The 23,966-nt window shown below is 48.7% G+C and overlaps 2 protein-coding genes across 2 annotated transcripts in view; one reads left to right on the top strand and one right to left on the bottom strand.

The window, feature by feature from the left end:
* Window positions 1-295: 295 nt before the first annotated feature.
* Window positions 296-10,288, top strand: LOC122375519. The gene is made up of 9 exons (XM_043354974.1): window positions 296-435; window positions 1,386-1,591; window positions 3,206-3,395; window positions 3,909-4,046; window positions 4,436-4,731; window positions 5,043-5,202; window positions 5,543-5,709; window positions 6,124-6,521; window positions 7,012-10,288. Exons 1-9 carry the CDS (start codon window positions 297-299, stop codon window positions 10,004-10,006), a joined length of 4,689 nt encoding a protein of 1,562 aa, XP_043210909.1. The 5' UTR covers window position 296; the 3' UTR covers window positions 10,007-10,288.
* Window positions 10,289-21,840: 11,552 nt separating this feature from the next.
* Window positions 21,841-23,966, bottom strand: part of LOC122375520 (proto-oncogene tyrosine-protein kinase receptor Ret-like) — a gene marked incomplete at its 5' end in the record, with an annotated part of 34,358 nt that continues 32,232 nt past the window's right edge. The window contains one exon of the mRNA XM_043354975.1: window positions 21,841-23,749. Coding sequence (XP_043210910.1) covers window positions 23,334-23,749 — 416 coding nt within the window. The remainder of the gene's footprint in view (window positions 23,750-23,966) is intronic.

The following is a 23,966-nucleotide window of genomic DNA, read 5'->3' on the forward strand; positions in this document are numbered from 1 at the left end:
TTTACTAAAGAAAGACTACGCTCGCTTCACTCGCTCCGTAACAACACTCATTATGACCAAAATGTAATACGGCGCCAAAAACACGAGGAAAACTGTTGATCTGCCTAAAACTGTCATTCCAAGGTGAATGTAAAATTCATTGAAACTGCGGCGATATGCTCGTAACCGGACTACCCCGTTGTTGTTGTTGTTGTTGTTGTTGTTGTTGTTGTTGTTGCTGCTGTTGTTCTTGTCGTCCTCCTCGACCCCCTCTGACCCCCATCCTCTCCCCCACCCCCTCCAGTCATCTCTCCAGGATGCAGGCGGGCCTGGTGACCAAAAAGTACCGGGTGATGGCCGCCGGCCTGCTCATCATGGCACAGATCACACCCAAGGACAACCCCAACAACATCATCTGCGACAACCCCATCGAGGAGACGTACGACTTCATCATCGGTGAGAGCGGAGCAGAGGAGCGGAGGTGTTCAAAATCACATGGAAAATAATATTACTTCAGTTTTAAACGTATTTTGTTTTGGGCAGTGATAAAAAACATGACGATCACCTTGCAAAAATGGTTTTCGACTCGAGAGCTGGTTGTCAGGCTCAGTGAACATTTACAGGTTAAATGAATCTTGAAAATAGATGTTGGAACCTCATTATACATCACAACATTTCTTTCGGTATAAACCACAAAAAAATGCTTTGCATTTTGAATGACCCCAGCCTGGCCTATAAACACATAATTTACATTAGATCAGTCATGATCTACTTTGATGTGGTTCACCTTGTGCCGGCAACCAATATCTGGCCGACAGAAAAACCGTCATAGCCCTGCGACTTTTTACAACGCCCGCCCCAATATGGCGACTTTTTATGCGATAGACGAATGATGCTGATGTAACAATTCATGAAGCAGGAATGGTCGCAAACCTTCGGTAATGTGATATGGATGTCAACGGTTGCAAAATGGATTGACACATGATTGATGACCTTTGACCTTTCGTACTACTTTCATTGCAAAATATTCGAAGCATTCCATGATGGTTCAGGCATCCGGACTGTCATTTCAATGTATGCTATGCGCCAGATATGTAGCTGCTGCCTGCTATGCACCGTGTTTTGTGTTGAAAGACCGGTTACAAAGCCACATAGGTCATGACTTCTGTCTGAACACTTGCTTCGCTGTCAGTCTTGTGATTGCGACTACCCTGTTTGGCCTGTCGAACTCCAACAGCTTATATTTACTCAGCTTCTCTACTCAGCTACAATTTCCAACAGCTTATTACACCCCTTTCCACTTGACCCTCATGACAGATGAATTTGTAGGAATGTATACCTCCGACCCTTGTTTGACCTCTGATGACCTCTGATGACCTCTGATGACCCCCCTCTGACCCCGGCAGCCGGCGGCGGAACAGCCGGATCCGTGCTGGCCGCCCGACTCTCAGAGGATGTCAACACTCACGTGCTACTCCTGGAGTCGGGTGGTACGGGTACGGCCTATACCGAGTGGCCCGCCATGACTCGGTTTGTGTACGATACAAAAAAGTGGGACTGGAGGTACAAGAACGTGCGAGACGAGGGGTACTGCTTCGGAATGAAGGATAAGGTGGGTATAGGAAAGGGGGAGAGGACGAGGGAGGAAGGGAGGGAGGGAGAGAGAGGGGGAGGGAGAGAGAGAGAGAGGGGGGAACTATTGACTGATTGAGTGAGTGAGTGAGTGAGTGAGTGCGTGAGAGGGAGAAAGAGCGGATGAGGAAAACATAGACAGAGATGTAGGTGTTTAGGAGAAGACCGTAACAAAAACTTTTACCCAATTTTACCCACTTCACACTTAACCCGCGCCCGGCTGGGGGTCCTGGATTTCCACGCCCTGCTGGGGGGGGGGGGGTATTTGAACACCCCCCCTTGTAACTCGGCTCCTGGGCCACGTAGCGATACGCGGAAGGCGGCGTTCGAAAGAGCGTCAAAAATAATGACGAAATCACTTCGGTCAATTTTTTGGTCAGGTCAAAGGTCAGGTCACCAGAGGTCATTGAAGGCAAAATTTCGCCGATTTCCAGGTCGAATGGCGAAAATTTCCAAGAAGCCAACGCATAACTCGGGAACCAATAGAGCTACAGCGCCGCGGAAAAGCGCATTCGATAGCCCTATTAACGCCCTTTCTGAGTAATTCTCTCAGATTTGACCTAACGTCAACGGTTTTGCCTGCAGGGGGCAAAAACTGCAAAAATAGCCGATTTTTTTGGAAACAGTTTTTCTGCAATAACTTTTGACCCAAGCCCTGTACGAGCTTACTTTTACCGGCATCGTGTTCCTCTCGTCAAGACGCATCGAATGAACTATAACTTGACCTTGAAAGGTCAACTTGAAAATTTGACCTCAGGTCAAGGTCATGACCTGACCGGAAAGGGTCATGTTGCATATCAGTCGATCCGTATCGTCGAGCTGAACACATCTAAGGCGTTTTCATCGCTCTAGCATGCCTCTATCAAAAGTTATTTGCGAAAAACTGTTAGATACCATTCGTGACCTAAGATGACCTCAGGGCATAAACAAGGGTCACGGACACCATTTTCATGTTCAGTGTGTCTAAACCACTTGTAATTCGGTGTTTGGGAGTGTTTATAATGTCTTTCATCCAAAAGAGGCGCATTTCAATTTTCTCCCATTGACTTATAATGGGGAGGTCGCAAAATTGACCTGACCTTAGGTCATCGATATCAAAATTCTGAGATATACATTTTGTACATGCTATTGCTCTTAGCAATTGCTGAAAGTTTCAAAGCGATCGGTCACTCGGTGTAGCTATGACAGACATTGAAACTTTTTATGAGGTGAGGTCACTTCAAGTGACCTGGTGACCTGACCTTGAATGACCTTGGTCTGAAATTTTTACAACATGTGTAGAATTGATGTATGATAAGGTGTACCAAAAACGGCGGCGCTCCGCGCCGCCGTTTTTGAGATATTCGCGAAAAACCACAAGGGGGGGGTGTTCAAACACCCCCCCCCCAGCAGGGCGCGGGTTAACCTATAAACCCTTGCGAAATCTCCTCCAGCTGTTATCCACATTACATATACGCTCTCTGCATGCGTACTTACTGCACTAGCAATATGTGATACAGAAACGAGACAAGCACACATCCATAATTTCTTACGATAATGATGGCGGAGCGACCAGTGTGGACTACCCTCAACCCCCTTTACCTTACCTCCTCAGGTGTGTAAGCTGTCCCGCGGCCGCATGCTGGGCGGTCAGTCGTCCTTCAATCGTATGATGTATGTCCGAGGCAACCGGAACGATTTCGACCTGTGGAAGAGGCTGGGTAACCCCGGCTGGGGCTACGGTGACGTGCTGCCGTACTTTATCCGGGCAGAGGATAACCTCGATCATCGACTGAAACACAGCCGTGAGTATCAAAGGGGATACTGTATCACATCGGTGGATAATGTCAAACACAGGTGTGAGTGAGATAATGTATCAGATCGGAGGATAACCTCGATCATCGACTGAATTATTTAGCCGTGAGTGTTATTAATTTGAGAGTTCTATAGTTGGGAACGAGAAGAAAAATGACGGTAGAAATATGTGGGACTTACTGTTGTATAGCCTAGTCCGTTTACTTTCATTTGTGGTGATAAAGTTAGGTAGAAATATTGAAGTGTCTAATCTTTGAACGTCAAAAACAGCTTTACACCTAAAGCGGTAGAACGTTTACATCATTTGCTTTACATCTCTCAGTGAGGAATAATGATACCCTGCAGCCTCCAGTTTAGACTTTAGCGTCTTTGTCATACAAACGCTATAGGACTCCGATCACGCCTCATTTCCTCCAAGTGCGTAGGTATTGGTGTGTATCAGCAAATACAGCAGCAGGGAAACGTTCAGCATTTAGCTCACTAATGTGTGCTTTGTTCAACAGCTTACCACGGCGTCGGAGGCCCCATGAAGGTCTCCAGTCCAGAGCGACATCAACTGTCCGGCCTGGCGTCTCTCTGGCTGAAGGCGGCCATCCACAACAAGTTCGAAGTCGGAGATATCAACGGAGACAAACAGACACGTAATTTGTTACCATGTGATGGTTTTTTACGATGTGAGGGTGAAAAAGACAAGTGTGGTTGGATGAGACAGCGGTAGCAACAGTTTCGTAAATTACCAGAAAGTTTACCAGCAAATTCCTTTACAGTGTAGCATATTCTTTTTAGTGTGTTTACAGTGTAGCCCGATCGCCACTTCTGTTTCCACATTTTGTTTCGTGATGTCCTTTTTATGTGCTACCTAGCTAGACGAAGAAGCAAAAATGGTATATTTAGCAAACTACCCAGTGGTCGTTACGCTCAGTCATCTAAGCACTCGAAAATAGATTCACCAAGGCTCCTTCCCCCTAGGCCCCTTTCATAGCTCCCAACCCTAACACGTGCCCCTGCCTCCACCCCTCCCCTCCGGCAGGGTTCATGCTGCACCAGACCAACACCGCCTACGGCGAGCGTTGGTCAACCGCTCGCGCCTACCTGGCGCCTGCCTCCCACCGAACCAACCTGGATATTCTCACCGAAGCCCACGTCACACGTATTATCGTCGACCCCAAGACGCAGCGCGCCAAGGGTGTGATTTTCTACAAGGATAAGAAGCGCCGAGTGGCCTGGGCGAGGAAGGAGGTTATCGTAAGCGCCGGCACGTTCAGCTCGCCGCAGCTGCTGAAGTTGTCCGGGATTGGACCGTGTGGAGAACTGAAGAAACATGGGGTGAGTGAACAGAAGGGAGAGGGGAGGAGAGGATGAGGTAGAGCAGGGAACAGTAGATGTAAAGGATAGAGTACAGCAATTTGTAACTACGTCAATCAATCATACTTTTTTAATATTATTTTCTGATCGAGCAATTCATATTTCATATGTATATCATGCGTTGTATTCTAGTTTTACTTTTAACTGGAGACGCAAACAAGTCACTAAATTAGTACGAAGCTATATTTATGTCTACAATTATTTACCCTCCAATCATTCACATGGCCCTTTCACTCCATCCTTATTCTTTCTGTTTTGTCCCGACATTGCAGATATATTGTAAGAAGAACCTGCCCGGTGTGGGTGAGAACCTCCAGAGCCACTTTGGTATCGGTGGCATCGACTTTCTGGTGGCCAGGGACGGAATGAAGGGACCGGCCAAGGCCTTGAAAAATCCCGTCTACAAGAAACAATACATCAACAAGAGAATCGGTTGGTAATGCCTAATTCTGAAGCAAATATATTGTATTCGATGAGTGCCAACAGTTCATAAGGCATTTATTCAGATTCAGACGTTACTTTTGGCTTTATATTGCTTAGGTACCTGAAAAAGATAAGACGAGGGAAACTAACCTCGCTAGCAAAATAAGCGAGACATATAAAAAAACTTCAAATGAAAAAAGGAAATCAAATACATCAGTTTGTACTTGTAAGGCACATCTAATTGCTCATACCTTCACGGTAACATTCATCTATATCGTTGTAGCTAAATGAAATCCCTCCCCTCCCCCTCCCCCCAAGAGAAAATTCCATCAGCTGATCGTTCTTTCAGGTCCGCTGGCGTCTGTGATGGGTCTGGAGGGCACCGGGTTCATCAGCACCTCCTACAACAACATCAGCTACGGCCAGGACTGGCCGGACGTGCAGTTCCTCTTCTTCTCACAGCACACCTCCACAGACGGATACTACGAGGCGCTCATCTATGGGCTGTCTTATAAGGTGAATACAGGGTATAGTGGCTTATTGACTTACTTGGGTGAATGTTTGGTGGATGTCGCTTACGACTGACTTTTTATTTATTTCTTTTTTGTTATGGTGCATGGCTTTGAAAATTTTAGAAGTCATCACAGCCCGTGTCTTCGTCTTCCCTAGAACATCCCTGGTCTTAGCTTCGATAAAAACCATACAAAGCTTCACCTGAAGTAGGATCTGAATTTCTGAATACGTGATACGTGAATACGTGAGTTTCAGGAAAAAGGAATAGCAACCACTGGGTTTTCCACCCTGTTCACAGCATATTGCTAGTGCCTTTATATGTTGTGTGCGTACACCACTCTCTCTACAAATTTCCGGTGCATGCCTCGGGACGATAGAACTGCGTTGACCTCTGACACACAATCTCTCCTCTGGCAGCTCTGGCAGACATTCTACCCGAACAAATTCACGCCCGGCTACCGTATTCTCCCGGTCAATCTCCGTCCGCGGAGCCGCGGAAAGGTCGCTCTCCGCTCCCGAAACCCGTGGCAGCACCCGGACATCTTCCTGAATCTCTTCGACGACCCACACGACCTGGCAGTTCTCCGAGAGGCTGGACAGAAGGCCGAGGCGATCGGTCTATCGCTGCCGTTCATCCGCGCCGGAGCGTCGGCAGTGGGGGAAAAGAATCGGTTCTGTTATCTCCACCCGACCGGTGGGCCCGACTGGTGGGACTGTCGTGCTCGCGTGTTCCCTGAGACGCTCTACCAGGAGACGAGCACGTGCAAGATGGGTCCGCCCAGCGACCCCATGGCCGTGGTGGATAATCAGCTCAGGTGAGCGGCCATACGATGGGGAGATGGGAGATGGGACCGTTTGAGCATCAGTGTGCTTGGTTTTATGAGTTTGTGGACGATAGGATAACGCATAAATTGATAAATGCAATGATTCTTTCAGACTTATTAGAAATAGCCTGTTGCTCACTTCTATTGAAACTCAAAAAGTAAACCAATATTCGGGCGTGGCACTTCCTCAGTGGCACAGTATACAAGGTTCTTTCAAACGTACAAGAACATAGCGGCCTGGAGCACCTAAGGCAAGGTCATCAAAACGAAGAACGAATATCGCTCATCGTTTCAAGCGAATATTGCTCGAAAATAGTTGCCTTATACGTGACCATGCAACCGTAAAACCGAAATTTAGATTACGTAGCAGTCGGTATTTCACATGATACCATTCATCATTGTAAACCAGTTTCACCCAGCAGCGCCTCAAATTCGACCACACACTCCTGCCGCCCCTCTGACCCTGTCCCTTCCCCCGCAGGGTGTACGGCATCAGCGGCCTGCGCGTGGTGGACGCCTCCATCATGCCTACCATCGTCTCCGGAGACGCCAGCGCCGCCACTGTGATGATCGCCGAGCGAGCTGCTGATATGATCCGCGCCTTCTGGCACGGAATCAGAATCGGAACCAGAGATCCCGCTGGCTTCGTCGAGGAGACTGTGATGAACCTTAGAGGGGCGGAGAGTGAGACGAGTCCGGCGTTTGGGTTGGCTGATTTGATTGGGGAAGGACAGGGACAGAGCAGCTTTGGAACGCTGGAGGAACAGTTGCTGTCAGCGGGGGATTTGCCAACGACGAGTTATTTAGACACGACAGATGGAGTGGAGACAACGTACGGAACGACGCAGACCACGGAAGTGGCGACTCCGACGACTGAAGAAGCGACTACCGTAGAGATGACGGAAGAAGCTGTCACAACTGAAGAGGCCACAACGCAGACAACCAGCATGATGCCAGAAACGACAGCAACGACGGTTACAGAGCCAGCAGAGACCGAGACCACGGAGACCACACAGCAGACCACACAGCCGGTCCCAGAGACCACGCACACCATCCCCGAGACCACGACGGCCGCGGTGACGGAGCCAGTTCAAACCGAAGCACCCACAAAATCCACCAAGATAGGATACACTATTCACATGGGAGGATTGACCAAGATGAGTGGCACGTTCGTGGTAAAACCGACTGCGAGTTCTGCGACCACAGAAGAAAGTAAACCAACCACCGAGAAGGCTTCTTACAGCAAATCGACGTCATATGATGACGAGGATTCCAATGCGTATCTGGACTATGATAAACTCTCGGATGCCGAAATCTTCGGGGAATTTCCCGATGTGAACGACGAGAACTATGGTGGTTTCCTGGGACCAATCAACGACTATAGCGGATATACAGGAGGTTTGACGGTCCCTAAGGAAGAGTTTGAAGCAGTATCAGATCGCGAACTCATTCCACAGGAAGAATATGGCACACCTCTGGGAGATGTTTCGACATCTAGTTTCAAGATAGGCACACCATTTGGAAGCACCGAAGGGTTTGGTTATGATTCCAGCGTTGAACTTGGCAAAACGTCAAGCTATGAGGCGGATATAAGCCTAGAAAAAGGGTTTGGAGCTTCGCCAAGTCCGGACAAGACTCCATCCTTTGGTTCAGCACTGAGCTATGGTGACGTACCTAAGTATGGCTCCTCCCTGGGAAATACAGAACCGTACGACTTTGGTTCATCCCTGAACCTCGGTGAAACAGTAGAGTACAGTCAGCCACTGGCTTTCGAGTACACTCCAAAGTACGAAACATCACAGAAGCCTGAAACAAGTTCACCTCAACCAGAAACTGACCAAGATATGAACACTGAAAAGCCCACAGAACCCGTTCAAGAGGAGTTTGGGATGCCTCGAGAATCAGACATAGTTAGTGATTATGGAGCCCCGCTGGAATCAGAAATCACGACCGATTACGGAACACCTTTTCAATCAGAAATCATCAGAGACTATGGAGCACCTCTGCAATCTGAAATCGTCACTGATTATGGCCCGCCGAAGGATTCAGACACTACTGAAGACTATGGAGTACCACGACCCTCGGACATATTTGGCGACTATGGACCACCCAAAGAATCGCACAACTTTGGCAGTTATGGGGCACCTTTCAATACTGATCAATCCATTGGCTTTGCAACTCCGGTGTCATATGAACCTGTACGAGCAAGTGGAAACACTCAGCAGAATGTACCTTTCTCAACTTCTCAATCACCTCAACGGCTTGCAAACACGCAAAATTTCAATGGATATGGCGATTATTCAATGCGCCCCGAGGCTGAAGGTGACATTGCTTCTGAAGCTCCCTCCATCGAGGAAGAAACTACTGAGAGACCAGCGGCAGGGGCCGGTCTCCTTCAGGACAACATCAAACGCCTGAAGGAAGAGATGCGAATGCTGCAAGCCTCCACAACGCGGGAAGTCATTGCTACCGAACGACCCAAACCACGATTTGACGCCCGTGGTGGAACCACAGGCGAACCAAGAACGTACTCGTCTGTGTACACGGACGGTTTTGGTGACGGGATGGAAAACACGTTCGGTGGTTACAGGACCCGCCAGATGGACGGCGGAGGGAAGAAGAGGGAGGTCGTGGATGAGTTTGTGGCAGAAGCCAGCGTCGGTCACGCCACTGTCTTCCAGAGGGTGGGAGAGCCGAAAGATGGTTCCAAGTCAGAGGATGATGCAGGGAGGAAAAGTCAAACCCCAGCAAAGGAAGACGAGGAAGGTGCACTGGTGCGTAGACGCAAGATCATGCAAAACGGGAATGGGACGTCATCGCTTAGAAATGCAGAAGAGCCACCTAAGACCCCACTTCGGATACAACACAATGTGGAGGCAAAGACGGAGAGTGAAGTGACTCAGAACAGAGGAAAGGTGACATTTGCTCCCCGCAGAAACGCTGGACGAGCTACACTCCAAGCGAACAAGAGTAACCAGAATTCACGCTCAAGAGCAGTATTTTTCCAAACCAGGACAGCCAAACCAGACCCTACAACAGCTCGGTCAACAATACCACATTCTCGAAGGAATAGTGCAACGAACTCCACAACACGACGAGGTAGAACAAGAACTTGGGACATCGCGATAGTCACGAGGGCTCCCAAAGTGAGCTCGAATCGTCAAGACAGGAGAGTTTCGAACTCTACGAGAAGCAGAACCAGCTCGCGTCAACAGACTGAGAGAGCAACCGAAGTGTCGAAGCTAACCTCCAAGAAGGAAAGAACGAACGCCTCGATTGCAACATTCGATTCGAAACGTGTGCACGGAATTCGTTTTGTTGTCAACGATACAGATGCTAAAAATAGACGTCGCACTTCCAGCTTGCCAAGAAACTCATCGACTAGCGATAAGGAATCGAGTGCCAGTGCAAAAGACTGGACCAATGCGGATGCTAGTTCAGGCTCGTGGGGTGAGAGGAACCAGAAATCCTTGTGATAAAACGTGAATAGAAATGATGTTGTAGTTTTTAGTGAAAAAGGGACGAAATGTAACGCGTTACTGGAGACGATGAAACCACTGAAAATGAAAATGGTCTGGCATAGCTTGGGTGGTAAATGTCGGATGCACTGTTTTCTTGATGCCGTGTGCTCAATATATTGTTATTTACGTCCTAAGGATATAGGTAAGCCTTATACAACCATGTGTGGTGGATTGGTCACTTTTTTGGCCACGTCATCAAATATTTCTGATAAATGTTAAATGTCTCCTAGGGGATGGCAGCTTGCTTCGTATTTCTCTCAGGCATTGCTAGTGCCCTCTAAGTACGAAACTTGGAGCCTGGAGGTCAAATTCATCAGACTTTCCCAATAGGTACAGTCCACAGCAGGGGTAATGTGGGGTTTCAGTCATGGGTATGTTCTGCTTCTGAAGCTTAGGAACGATTAGCCAGACTACAATGAAACTTTGAATGTAGCTTATATGTATCGTCACCCTTGCAGCTGCAACTTTAGCTATTGACATCTTCTTTTCAATCACTTCGCATTAAACAATCGCCAGTCAAAGCCAACCGTTGAGTTTGGTAAAACCCTACATTACTTTAGCGGTGGGCTGTACCTACACGTTGAGTAGTGGGTACATATAACTACATACTGCTCCTTCAATGTACACAAATATTGTAACATTGTTAAATGTTATCAATACATGACGGTAATGGTATTGTATTTGATTGATAACTACGACGGCATCGATAGAAAACTACACAATCGCAACATTCCGTGAAGTTCATACTTCATAATATGACAACATATTTTATGTCATGAGAGGCTAGCAAAATATAAATGGATCGGACTGAAACGACGGAATCTCGCTCAACGAAACGTGCGTGCCTGTACTTACCTTATCTCCCCCTACACCCATCACCGTTAAAGGAAGGGTGCCACCTTCCGAAATTTTTGTTCTATGAATCTATTTTACTTATTTGAATTTTTAGACGTGGTTAGCGCGTCCACAATATACAAAAAACCGAAACATTGCATTTAATACATTGGCCAAAAAAAAAAAGATCGTTGTTTATATCACCACTACAACTCAAGGTCGTTTGATGTGGCAGCTAGGACGGCTGGCATATCCTGTTGTCATGGCAACATATCATTCTGCCATTTGCATTGATGGCGCAACTGAGACAAAAAGATGAACAAATAAAAAGGAAGAAGATAACATGATTTGAACTAAGTTGTAGGTAACCAAGTAGGTAACTGTTGGCCATATTTCATCATCAAATAAGAACATCAAATAAGTCGAGTAAAGGTTTTTCCTTTACAATGCTTAAGAGATCTATGGAACCCTTCACCCTTCATGCAACTTACTAGAAAAACTTCCCAATTAAAATTTTAAAACTTAAGTGTATACCATAAAGAAAAAATATACCCTTTCAAAATGATAAAACATGCTTCAAAAGTATAACTTTTATACATACCTTTGCTGATTTCATGTTTTATAAAATACCCTTAACACGACGAGGAAATAGTGCTGAAGATTTTTGCCTGCCCGAATGCTGGCAGCAAAACTCGCAAATGATAACTTCACGTGCGGATTCAATGCTGACCGTCTCGAGCATAGGTAAGTGAAGCCGGTTTTTAGGTTCATGTGAGGCTAATCTTGTAAAAACTGCGTTGTGTCCAAAAGGTGGCACCCTTCCTTTAACGTAATAATTTTTGTTCGATATTTTGCTCTTGATATAAATGCTGGTGTTTGACGGGCAAACTGTCAGCCTTTCCCACAAAGCCTAGAAAATGATGAACTGTAGCGTCTACGTCTGGGAAGGATACAATTTGTTCTGGTGTTGCAATGCAAGGCTGAGACGGTGTGGTGGATGCAATGCAAGGCCCTATCCCCCCCTTAGGATGAGGGGGATAGGGGATTACTTCGTCTCCATTCTTCAAAGGCTAGTTTATCACCCAGGGGTGGCTGTTCTGTATCCTATTCAAGCGCAGACATGACAATAGTTTAGTCACGTTACAACAAGGAAAAAGGCGGAATTAAACACAAAATTAAAAATGACCTATGTTTACTTATGCGCCGTGTAGGTATCCCTTAGGCCTTGCCTTACCCACATCCGAAGGCTAGATTGCTAAAACCTGTTGGATGTACATTCTCGAACAGCAGTACACGTCACACAAGCGGCCACTGAAAAGACCTTATCTTACCTTACCGTATCTACACTTATCGTGATTTAGAAAGGCACTACGCCTGAAGGTCCCGATTTCGTCGAGTAGGTTCCAGATAAACTAGGCTAAATCTTGGATTGGCACTGAGTAATGGATGGTCTGCCAGTGCTGCTCGTGTCGGGATTTGAACTGGGTTAGGGTCTCTGCGAGGACCACATGACGAGGAAGGGCGTTCCAGTCATTGATATAGCGCGTACCAAGGCTATAGAGCTCCGCGCGTACGCAGAGTGCGTTCCTCCGCACAGGAGACGCTGCTTGAGGCTTCGCCAGCTTCCAGCCGTGCCCTCGAGTGGTCGTCATTGAGCTCCTCGCCACTAACTCATCAGGGTCCAGGTCAGCTCCCGCGTGTAGCAGCTGGTAGCTGGTACGTCTACGTCGTCAGCATGTCTCTGCGCCGTCTCCTGTTGTAGAGCGAAGGTAACTTGAGTTTCTGGAGACGCCGAGGATATGGCAGGTTCCTGATACCTGACACCAGCTTGGTTGCTCGTCTCTGGATGCGTTCTAACAGCCTCTGATCGTGTCTGTTGAACGGTCCCCATGAAACGTTGTCATACTCGAGGAGTGGACGTACAAGACTTTAGAGCAGCGTCAGTGTCTGTTCATCAAGGTGAGCGAACGACCTCCGAATCACGGCCAGGACCTGGGTGGCCTTGGAGGCTGCAGATGCTGCCTGTTTTCTGAACTTGAGGGATGAGTCGATAAAGACACCCAGATCTACTGGCAGATTCGAGACGGTTACCTCTGAGTGTGTAGTGGTGCTCCTGGTTATTCGAATCGGACCCATGTTGAATGTGCAAACTCCTGCAATCTGCTTAATTGAATGGCAGTTGCCAGCTGTCAGACCATTCAACTACTGAGTCGATATCCTGCTTGAGGTCCTGAATCTGGGATGGCTTCGATGCACTGCGATAGACGAAGAAGCAGAAAATAAGATATTATCGAAAAACACGTCATAATAGCTTGCATACTCACCACATCATCTCTGTTCTGGCGACGTCGGCGGCGGCGGCGGCGATTAAATAGAATAATTGTTTTAATATTCCATTTTTTACTGTATAAATGAAATGCCCTTTTGTTTCGATTCCAAAACCCTCTCGAATCCTTTATTTCTTCCCAAAATATGTCACCGAAAAAGCATCACTCGTGCGACGATAACATACACTGTGTTTTAACAAACCTCTCACTCGGGAAAATAAACCTTTCACTCGGGAAAACACTCATGGCACGAATAATGGCATCGCCCAAACATTCCCCTCCCCGTGGAGCACCTTGGGCTCCACCAGCTGACTCCACTAGCTGACCGTGGTGCACCTTGGGCTGCAGTAGCTGACTCGTACGGCGGCTCATGCGTTAGTCCACTGCGGCGAATTCCAGAGGACAGAGGCGTGTGATCGGCCGGGTGCATTTGCGAGGCCCCATACGAATCTCGGCCACGCGCACATGACCATCACGGCCGGGATGGGTGCGCTCCACACGCGCCAGAGGCCAACAGCCGCGCGGTGATGCCGGGTCCATGACGAGCACGACATCGCCTTCTTTGATGTCTGGCTGCACTTTTGTCCACTTGCCACGACGGCTCAAGTTTGGCAGCATTTCGCGAATGAATCTTCGCCAAGTTTGGCTAACGACCTTCTGAACGTGCCGCCAGCGGCGTCTGGGGCACGTCACCTCCTGATCGGGTAGCTCTGGTGCGAGAGGGCCACCCAGCTGTCCAGTGATAAAATGGTTTGGCGTCAGCGGGCTGTCGTCTCTGCTGTCTGAGCTGGTATAGGTCAGTGGTCGGGCGTTCAGCAGACTCTCTACTTCTGCGAGTGCCGTCTGGAGCTCCTCGTCCCTGAGCATTGCGTTACCGATGATGACCCTGATGGCCCGTTTGGCTGACTTGATTAATGATTCGAACACGCCGCCGTGATGGGGAGCATGAGGCGGGTTCCAGTGCCAGCGGATTCCTGTTCGAGTCATGGCGTCTGCTATCTTGTCTCGGTCCTCTGGCTGAAACAGACTGGCGAGCTCCTTTTCTGCACGAATGAAGTTGGTTCCATTGTCGCTTGTAACTTCAAGAGGGCGGCCGCGCCGAGCGGTCATTCTTGAAAATGCCAGGAGAAAACTATCAGCTTCCAAAGAGCTGACCATTTCCAGATGTACTGCCCGCGTACTCAAACATGTGAAGATGCAGCCGTAGCGTTTCGCTGTGGTTCTTCGGCTTACTCTAGTGAAGAATGTGCCGAAAAGATCAATGCCGCAGTGCGAGAAAGCCCGTAGAGGTACTCGGACGCGAGACCCCGGTAAAGGCGCCATGACCTGGGTTGCCGGCTTGGCTCTCCGCTTGTTGCAGAAGAGGCATCCTCTGTCGTAAGTTTTTACGGCCTCTCGCCCATTAACGATCCAAAACCGCGTCCTTGTGTCAGCCAGGACGTGGTTTACTCCTGCGTGACGGGTTCGCTCGTGTGCTTCTTGGATCACCAAGGTTGTCACGGCGTGCTGCCTCGGCAAAATGATGGGATGTTTGGCATCATATGGCAAGTTGGACTCATCCAGACGGCCACCCACTCTCAGCACGGCATCTTCCGATACGAACGGCTGCATATCGCGTATTTTGCTGCTTGGGTGCACTTGTTTGTCTCTTGCCAGACACTCGCGTTCCTCTCGAAAACAGTCTTCTTGGGCCTGTTTTATCCACAACCGTTCTGCCACCTGGAGCTCGGATAGTGTCAGTGGGCCACTTTTACGGTCGGCGGGGGCTGCTTTGCAGTTTTTTACGAATCTGTGGACCCATGCCGTGACAGCCAGCAGTCGCGTCCAAGACGAAAAGTCTTCAGCCCTGATCACATTTTTCTGGCTGCTTCGGGCTGGAAAAGACATTGTCACTTTCTTTTCCTCCTTCTTTGCTTCTGGCGATGGGGTGGTCAGAGGAGTGACTGGCCAGTTTTCTTTCGGCTCTCGTAAGAACCGAGGCCCTCTGATCCAGCGACTGTCGCAGGTGAGTTCCGAAGCGTGTATCCCGCGGGAACAGTCGTCAGCGCTGTTTTCCCTGCCGGGCACGTGCCGCCATTGCATCGGGCAGGTTTTTGACTGAATTTCTCCCACACGGTTCGCGACGAACGACTTGTAGCGCCTTGAGTCTCCACGGATCCAGTACAGACTGTTCATGCTGTCGGTCCAGAACGTGTGCTGTTCGGTCGGGATCTGCAGGGAGATAGCGATCTTCTGGCTCAGCTGTAGACCGAGACAGGTCGCCAGAAGCTCCAAACGAGGGATGCTGACGGCCCGTAACGGTGTGACCCGAGTTTTGGCAGCCACAAAGGACACACTCGTCGTGCAATCTTCATAGTCCACGCGCAGGTAAGCCACAGCGCCATACGCCTGTTCTGAAGCGTCTGTGAATATGTGAACAGATTTCTCTCTCACATCTGTCTCTTTTTCCATAAAGCAGCGCGGCAGCCGCAGTTGGAGCTGTTGTAGCTCTTCCATCCAGTGCTTCCACGACTTCAACAGGTCGCCTGACATCGGCTGGTCCCAGTCCAGACCTTGACGCCAGCACATCTGAAGGCCGATCTTGGCTCGGACTACGAAGGGTGCTAGTAGACCCAGGGGATCGAATACTGAGGCGAGTTTCGATAGCACCCCCCTCTTGGTGAAGCTAACGTTTTCGATGGGCTTGAATGTGTAGACGAAGGAGTCCTTTTCTGCGTCCCACAGTATTCCAAGCGTCTTCGTGGTCGGGAGTTTCTCATCTTTTGGACCAAAGTTGCACACTCGATCTTCCACGGGAACATCTTTCAGGACGGCGGGACTGTTTGAGCACCAGCGCCGGACAGAGAAACCACATTCCTGTAGACAAGCGGTCAACTCGAGCCGCAGCGCATCAGCTTCTGCCTCGCTGTTGGCTCCAGTCATGATGTCGTCTACATACATGCCCGTCTTCAGCACCTCGGCCGCCTTAGGATACTTCTCTTGCATCATTTCAGCATGATGAAGCAAAACCTTTTGGGCCAGGAACGGTGAAGCGCAGTCACCGAACACCAGTCTGACAGCTTCGTATACGGCAGGCTCTTCTGTTTCTTCCACATTCCTCCACAGGAAGCGATGGAAGCGGCGGTCTTCGTCTGCCAGGCTGATCTGGCTGAACATTTCTTTGATGTCGCCGATCAAGGCGTAAGTTTTTTCGCGGAACTTGATCAAGAGATCAACAATATCTTGTTGCAGCTTCGGCCCGGGTAGCATCTCCGTGTTGATGCTGCGCCCACCGTGTTGAGCCGCCGCGTCCATGACGATTCGCACTTTAGTGGTCTCCTTATCTTCACGCACAACCGGAAAATGAGGTAGGTACCACGCTGGCTTTATCCGGTCTTCTTCTGTGACTTTGCGCACGTATCCCTTCGTCAGGTTTTCATCCATCTTGGCCTGATACTTGCACATCAGCTCTGGGTTCTTTCTCAGAGTTTTCTCTAAAGACCTGAGTCGTGCCAACGCCACCGTCTTGTTGTCGGGCAAGCTTGGCCGCTCGTCTTTCCATGGAATACCGATCTCATAGCGACCGGCTTCGTATCTCAGTGACTGGCTGGCTTTTTCTTCAGCGATTTTTTCTTCATTTGACAATGTCTCATGCTTTGTCGTGACCAGTTCATCGACTTCCCAAAATCTTCTGAGCAGCTCCTGTTCGTTTACTACGGCTGAAGCGCGTGCTCCGACACGGGGCCGGCGTGCTGGCGGTGGAGCTGTGGACCCCACGGGCCCCACGCAGACCCAGCCCAGTGGTGTCCGCTCTGCCACTGGAGTGTGCGGCGGGCCAGTCCGGCGCTCCAGAACTTCGTGCAATTCTGGATAATCGCTACCGATGAGTAGGTCAACCACTTCAGAGTCAGCAGGTTTCTTGAAGTCAATATCTTGTAGATGGCTCCATTTCTCCTTGTCACTATCAATACATAAACTGATCTCTATCTCAGCTGCTCTCTCTTCTACTAACCTGTCCAAAGAAGTCAGACTGCGGGTATACAGGGCCTTCTTTACCCTTACTTCTTTTCGTAGTTTTTCCATCTTTATTCAATCCTGGATTCCTAGGATCCGGCCCGGAGGACCATGTGTTCTGGCGACGTCGGCGGCGGCGGCGGCGATTAAATAGAATAATTGTTTTAATATTCCATTTTTTTACTGTATAAATGAAATGCCCTTTTGTTTCGATTCCAAAACCCTCTCGAATCCTTTATTTCTTCCCAAAATATGTCACCGAAAAAGCATCACTCGTGCGACGATAACATACACTGTGTTTTAACAAACCTCTCACTCGGGAAAATAAACCTTTCACTCGGGAAAACACTCATGGCACGAATAATGGCATCGCCCAAACATTCTCTGTAGGCTGCTGCAGCTTGATTCTCTTGGTCCTTGGATTTTGCAGTGGCGATTGGCGAATGTTTATAGTGGAGTTTTGGCGCCTGGCGGTCATGGCTAGATGGCACCAAAATGCACAGGAACGTCATTTCCATCTCTCATTAATGTTCATAACCATATCACGGTTCAATAACCCAATCACGGGCGGAACTTTGTGCGGAGCTGGGAGGGCCCGGGCGCAGCAAATTCGCCGCCGCTCTAGCAGTGACCTCACTGACCTTGACCTCCGCGGTCTGTTGCGGCTCCAAAGCCAAGCCGGCGTCGAATTTGGAGAGCTCGGGCCCTCCCAGCTCGGCACAAAGTCCCACCTATGACCCCAATCAAATAAATAATGTACCTATGCATTAGCGCTCTTTACCATGGGTAAAAACGTATGGAACTGAGTTCAACAGCTGAACACTAACAAATGTCACATTATGGGATGTAAGAGACATCTAGCGGTAAAACTACAAACCTCTAGTTGTCTTAAGTGCTGCCACCTATGACCCGAAACGCTGACCCCTGAATCCACTAGCTGCACATAACACAGGCACCTAGCCTTACGGACAGACGCCACCGCTAGATATCACTAGTGGTAGGTATACCGCACTGGCTTTTGTATGTTATGGGCAGCTAGTGGAAATCAGGTTTGGCCGTTTGGAGAATAGGTGGCGCTCTTCGCATGGAATTGAGGTTTCAAAAACCTTCGATAGGTGTCTCTACCTATTTTGCCATCCTATCAACCATGCCATCCTATCAACATAATATCTACCTGCAACGTGAAGGCACGAATCAGCGGTAATCGGAAGCGCAATCATTCATCTATTCGTCACCACTTTTTTCCGATCGGCACACACAAAAACATCATAAACCACAATTCACCAGGTGACCCGGGATTCCGCTCACTAAACAGGCATCGACACCTATCGGCGTTGTTCGGCACCTGAAGTTCATGCAAACAGCGCCACCTATTTTCCGAACGGCTGAGCCCGATTTCCACTAGCTGCCCATAACACAGGCCACGGTCTGCGCGCTATACAACTAGTGACATCTAGCGGTGGCATCTGTCGCTACTGCCTGGTGCCTGTGTTATGTGCAGGTAGTGGATTCGAGGTTCGGCGTTTCGGGTCATAGGTGGCAGCACTCACGACAACTATAGGTTTGCAGCTTCACCGCTAGGTGTCTCTGTTACCCTCGAATGCGACATTTGTTATGTGCAGGTATTGAACTCTAAATAAATCACATACATTTTTCAGTCATGTCTGGAACATCGGAGATTATTGCTGTGCAGTGTGCGTATTATTCAATTGACGTTCCAAATGTTCACGATATAGGAATAACGTTCGGGTTTGCATTATTCTGCCATCTAGCCTTTGACCGATCTAGCCTTGACCGTCCAAACTACTGATGCCTACTCATTAACATAGGCGGCGGAACGGGGAGGGCACCGGGGCACCGTGCCCCCTTTGATTTTGGCATTTTAACATTAGCCCTATGGGCGTTGCATGGAAAGAATCGAATGGGACCAAAAGTCGGCAGTGCCCTCCTCCCCCCCCCCCCTTAATTGAAGGTGTTCCGCCGCTACTGATCATTAGCCAATTCCTTGACAATAACGAGATAAATAATAAATGACTTTCGATTACCGCTGAATCGCCATAAAACGTTGCAGGATATATTAGCAAAATAAGTGAACGAATTTCGGTAAAATTGCGTATGAATGAGATCGATCACTCCTAGTTTTCCAACAACCAACGTTCAACATCCAGTGCAGTGTGCATCTCGCAGTCACCCGGTGTAGCCCGCCGTGCAGAATTCCCAAATCGCGTTTAACTAATGCTTCTGTAATTAAATCCCCCTCGATAGTCTACAAAAAACATCATATAATACCGTTTCTGTACAGTATATTGCACAGCAGAACACTGGCTGACCACACAGTCACACACAGACACACATACACAAAATCAGCGACTCTCAGTGATGCCGGCGTGTAGCATCGTGCTGTGTTGTACATGGCGGCACAGTGCATCGGAAAAACGCACGGGCAAGGGCTAAAACAGCGACAGCTCCTCCGTGCGGCCACTAAAAGCGGATGGGTGGCAAGGAAATCAGTCGTACAAAAATACATTTCGTGGGAAGTAAAATATAACTCTTAGAAGCCTTTACACCGTTTTTTTGGTCTGGGTTTTAAACACCAATTTTATATCAAAAGTACACATTCTCTTTATCGCTATTCAGCTGAAGTGGCAAAGCAGCAATAACAGCTGTGCGTTTTCGAGGATTTCTAAACAAAAAAAGTATTGTCGCTTGGAATACAAGCAACAGCAGCTACCGTTTCTGCCCAACTTTTATCTAAAAGCAGCTAGCGAAGCCTCACGAGAGCCAGACTGCAAGGCCCATCCACGCTGAATTTGAAACATCGAATCGAATTCACATAGGTGTCTGTGAGCTGGGGACGCTCAAATCACCATCCAAAAGAAGGTACAGCGCGCCAGTTGTCTCGACTTCACCTATGACGTCGATGACAATCGATGACGTCATCCGTGTCGACCCGAATCCTTCCACCAAATGTACGATTCTCGCCCACAATTCCACTATCCCCATATCCGTCAACACGGGTCAACACAGACCGGTGACAGCCCGTTCACACATATCACAGCTCGATTTCAATCACTGCTACACGGAGCGCTGACTCGTCGCGCCACCTATACAGCATCAGCGGACATACAGCGCCACAGTGGCGCGGGAACCGGGGGGGGCTAGGGGGGGCTGAGCCCCTCCAACTTTTCGGCTGGGGGGGCTCGTAATGTATTTGAGCCCCCCCCCCCAGCTGGAGGAATCGATATCGGAAATCTACCAACACAATTTCATAGATTCATACATAGGCGCGGGAACCGGGGGAGAGGGCAGTGGGGGAAGCTTGCCCTCACAACTCTGGGGCCGTGGGGGCGGTGCCTCACAACTTTTCATGAGGCCAGGAACCGTTGGGGCAGCTTGTCCTCCCCAAATTAGGGGTTGTGAGTCACAAAGGAAGAAAGCATGTGAGTGAAAAATCTACCTATTTTACTGACTCGGCAACTCATTTGGCAGCTTAAAACCTTTATTCCAGGTTGCCAAAACGGTAGTTTCTTCACTCAGCTGAGACGGAATACCTCACTTTTTTTGCAAATATTTTCTTTTTTTCGTTGAAAAGGCCAAGGTCTGAAAAATAAGTGGCCTAAAACCGATGAGAAAGCTAGATTTGGGGGTACCCTAGGTTGATATCTATGATGGTTCAGCCCCCCCCCCCCAGTCTGGAAGAAGTTCCCGCGCCACTGCAGCGCCATCTGTACAATCTTTGAGAACATACACCGCTACTTTTACACTATCTGCCGACAACTAGCGCCATCTGTACTAGCGATGTCAATTACAGAAAATCGTAATACCGAGACCAAACCAAATACCAACCAAAACCGTGAGGAAATACCAAAACCGAATCAACTTGAGAACATGAGGGAAAAACCAACTTTTTACCGATTTCCCAACCTCTTATACATTAGTGAGGGCTTATAATACCAACAAAATACCAAACACATTCAGATTGAAATACCAAATACCAAGTTGGTATCGGTTTGGTATCGGTATACCAAAAAGTTGGTATCCGATTGACATCTCTAATCTGTACAGTTCCAAAAGACAGCTAGCGCCACCTACAACCGTGGAACCTCATCACTTCACACTAGTTTCCGGATGAAGGCGCCTATTTTACAGCACGATCAACATCAACCCAACACAGGGGCTCCGCCACGGTTTTGGGATTGGGGGGGTCCGACCAAAAACACAAAACCTCGCTGGCGGATCCAAGGTGGGCATTTTGGGCTAATTCACCCCCACCCCTACCCCCCACCCCCACCCCCACCCCACCCCCCTGCAGCTCCCGAAATCGATGAAAAATTGCCGTTTTTTCTAGAGTTCAAAGGAAACTTAACAATTCTATCGGGAGGATTTTGCTTTATGAACCGAAAAAAAAACAAGGTTCAGTTTGCAAGAGGAGTCGAAAACCGAGAAGCGGAGCTCAATGACACCGACATGGCGGCCTCTCAAATCAACGTTCTTAAGGAAAGGAGGCCGCTGTTGTGCGCTCCAAGGGCGGTGTTAGCCATCAGACAACGCATTAGGCTCTCAGACTAGTATGGTGCTCGAAAGACCGGCTTACCCCCCCCCCCCCCCCACACACACACACTATCGGGTGATCTCACATGGAAAGAGGGTTCTCAGATCGATTTGAAGCTCTTTTGGGGCGGGTGTTGTGTTTAGGAGGTGTCCTGCAAGCTGGACCCCTCTCACGAAATTATTGCCAAATTCTAGCATGCTAAGTTAATCCTAGCAATCTTAAACGCATTCATAGTAATAACAAAATGGTAGAATAATGACACTCCCATAAATATAGGTCGGCGATTGTTGAGCACTTCGTGTGTCACAACATCTTCGTGTTTCCCTACATTTCTAGATCTTAAATTCCTTAGCTTTGCGACCATCAACACATTCTAATTAAATTATTCAACACATTCTGTGAATGATTTAGTCATTCTAACGCAAAACAAGGTTACAGGTATTCGGAATATTGGGGGGTACTGTACCCCCCACGGGAATTATTGAGGGGGTCCGGACCCCCGCGTACCCCCCTGTGGCGGAGCCCCTGACCCAACATTCATTTCATATTGAACCAATGTGGATCAGGGATCTAAATACATTGTTTCATTCGCTACTGAGGGCACCACAGCAATGCACGGTCAAAGTGCACCCTCACGGTCACGTAAAGCGAATTGATTGGACATATAGGTACATTATACATACCTCTACAGAACCGGATCATAACATGCGTTCGTCTTCAAATACTCAAATCATTCGCATTCAAATACTAGGGGACGGAAAGCTGCAAAAAGAGGACTGACCAATGACCATTCGTGGACGAATTCGCCTTTGCTCAAAGCCAGGAATCCTATACTAACATGCAAATATAAAGTCGCTGACTAACATGACAAATGCTACTCAAGTTTTTCGCACAAAATTTCGATTCACACTCGTACCCAAATCATTCCCATCGATACAACTTCAACTCTCACACTCCCCCAAAGTGCTCACAGTTTACTAAGCTCACAGCTGACAAAGCTTACACCACCGACCAAACCTCACAACTCAACATCGACAAAGACTAGATAGCACGACTAGCGGCAACACCCAGCCCCGGCCGCTCGGCCCGTACTACTAACCACCCAGTGGCTGGAAACATTAGGACCTCGGCAGCCCCCACAGAGTGCGCCAGACACTCCCTCAGTAAACACAATGGACGGGCGAATACAGTGCACCATTGAAAATAACGTGTCGTGTTGAAAATATACGCTCTCTCGCTCTCTTCAGTAGTATGGCAAGGTGTGGACTTGGTTTGCTTGTGACCAACAGGTTGAGTGGGAATAGCTCTCTGTTTGCCAGGTTTATTTAAGTATGTGCGATCAAAACCATCACTGCTAACCGTAGTTTGTTTGTGTGATTCCAAATCACGACCATTCTGACACGTCAACTGTCCTTGTCAACGCCAAGAGGAAACAGTCTCTCTTAGCTTCACAACCCTATAGTTTCATCGCTTGACTGATTTCCCCTGCTTCTTCTTCTTTTCTTCTTTCCACTATCACTTTCCCTCGCTCTTCAAAACCCACCCGATGGGCCAGCCTTCCCTCTTATCCCACCCTCTACACGGATACCTCCATGAGGCCGCACTGTTCATCACACGTCTCCCGGGGAGGGTTATCAGAGCCGCTGCCCGAATCCTCGCCCTCCTCCGGCTCAGAGTCCGGCAACAGAAGGGAGGAGTAGTTGAGTGGTAAATCACGAGCGCCACCATCCTCCGTGTCCGAACCGTGAGCTAGTAGAGAAGAGTACGTCAGACGATCAGACTTGCGAGCTGATTGGTCGACAACGCCGTAGCGCAGCGGTGATTGGTTGTTGGAGGCGGAGCGCAGCGGTGATTGGTTGTTGGAGGCTGTACGGAGCGGTGATTGGTTGCTGCGCGCCGGCTCGGCCGCTGGTTGGCTGCGCGGCGGCAGGTAGGAGGAGCTCAGCAGGTGCAGGTTACCGTAGTCGATCGGACGGTCCAGGTCAAGGTCATCTGGAAAATGCAGAGGTCAAGGTCATCTGTGAACTTCACAGGGCAGTGTCATCGTGCTGCGAGAACATGGGTACCTAGCAGGAGGACGATCTTCATGAAATCATCTTCAGTACAGTTACGTTTTCATATTTAAAGTTTAACCTCATTCACTTTTGCATTCTTAATTACATCATCTCAAACTCAATGATTCCATTGACGTGCCTACTAATTTTCGACT

This window comes from Amphibalanus amphitrite, unplaced genomic scaffold (genome assembly GCF_019059575.1).
Source record: "Amphibalanus amphitrite isolate SeventyFive unplaced genomic scaffold, NRLGWU_Aamphi_draft 001859F_arrow, whole genome shotgun sequence".
NCBI lineage: Eukaryota > Metazoa > Arthropoda > Thecostraca > Balanomorpha > Balanidae > Amphibalanus > Amphibalanus amphitrite.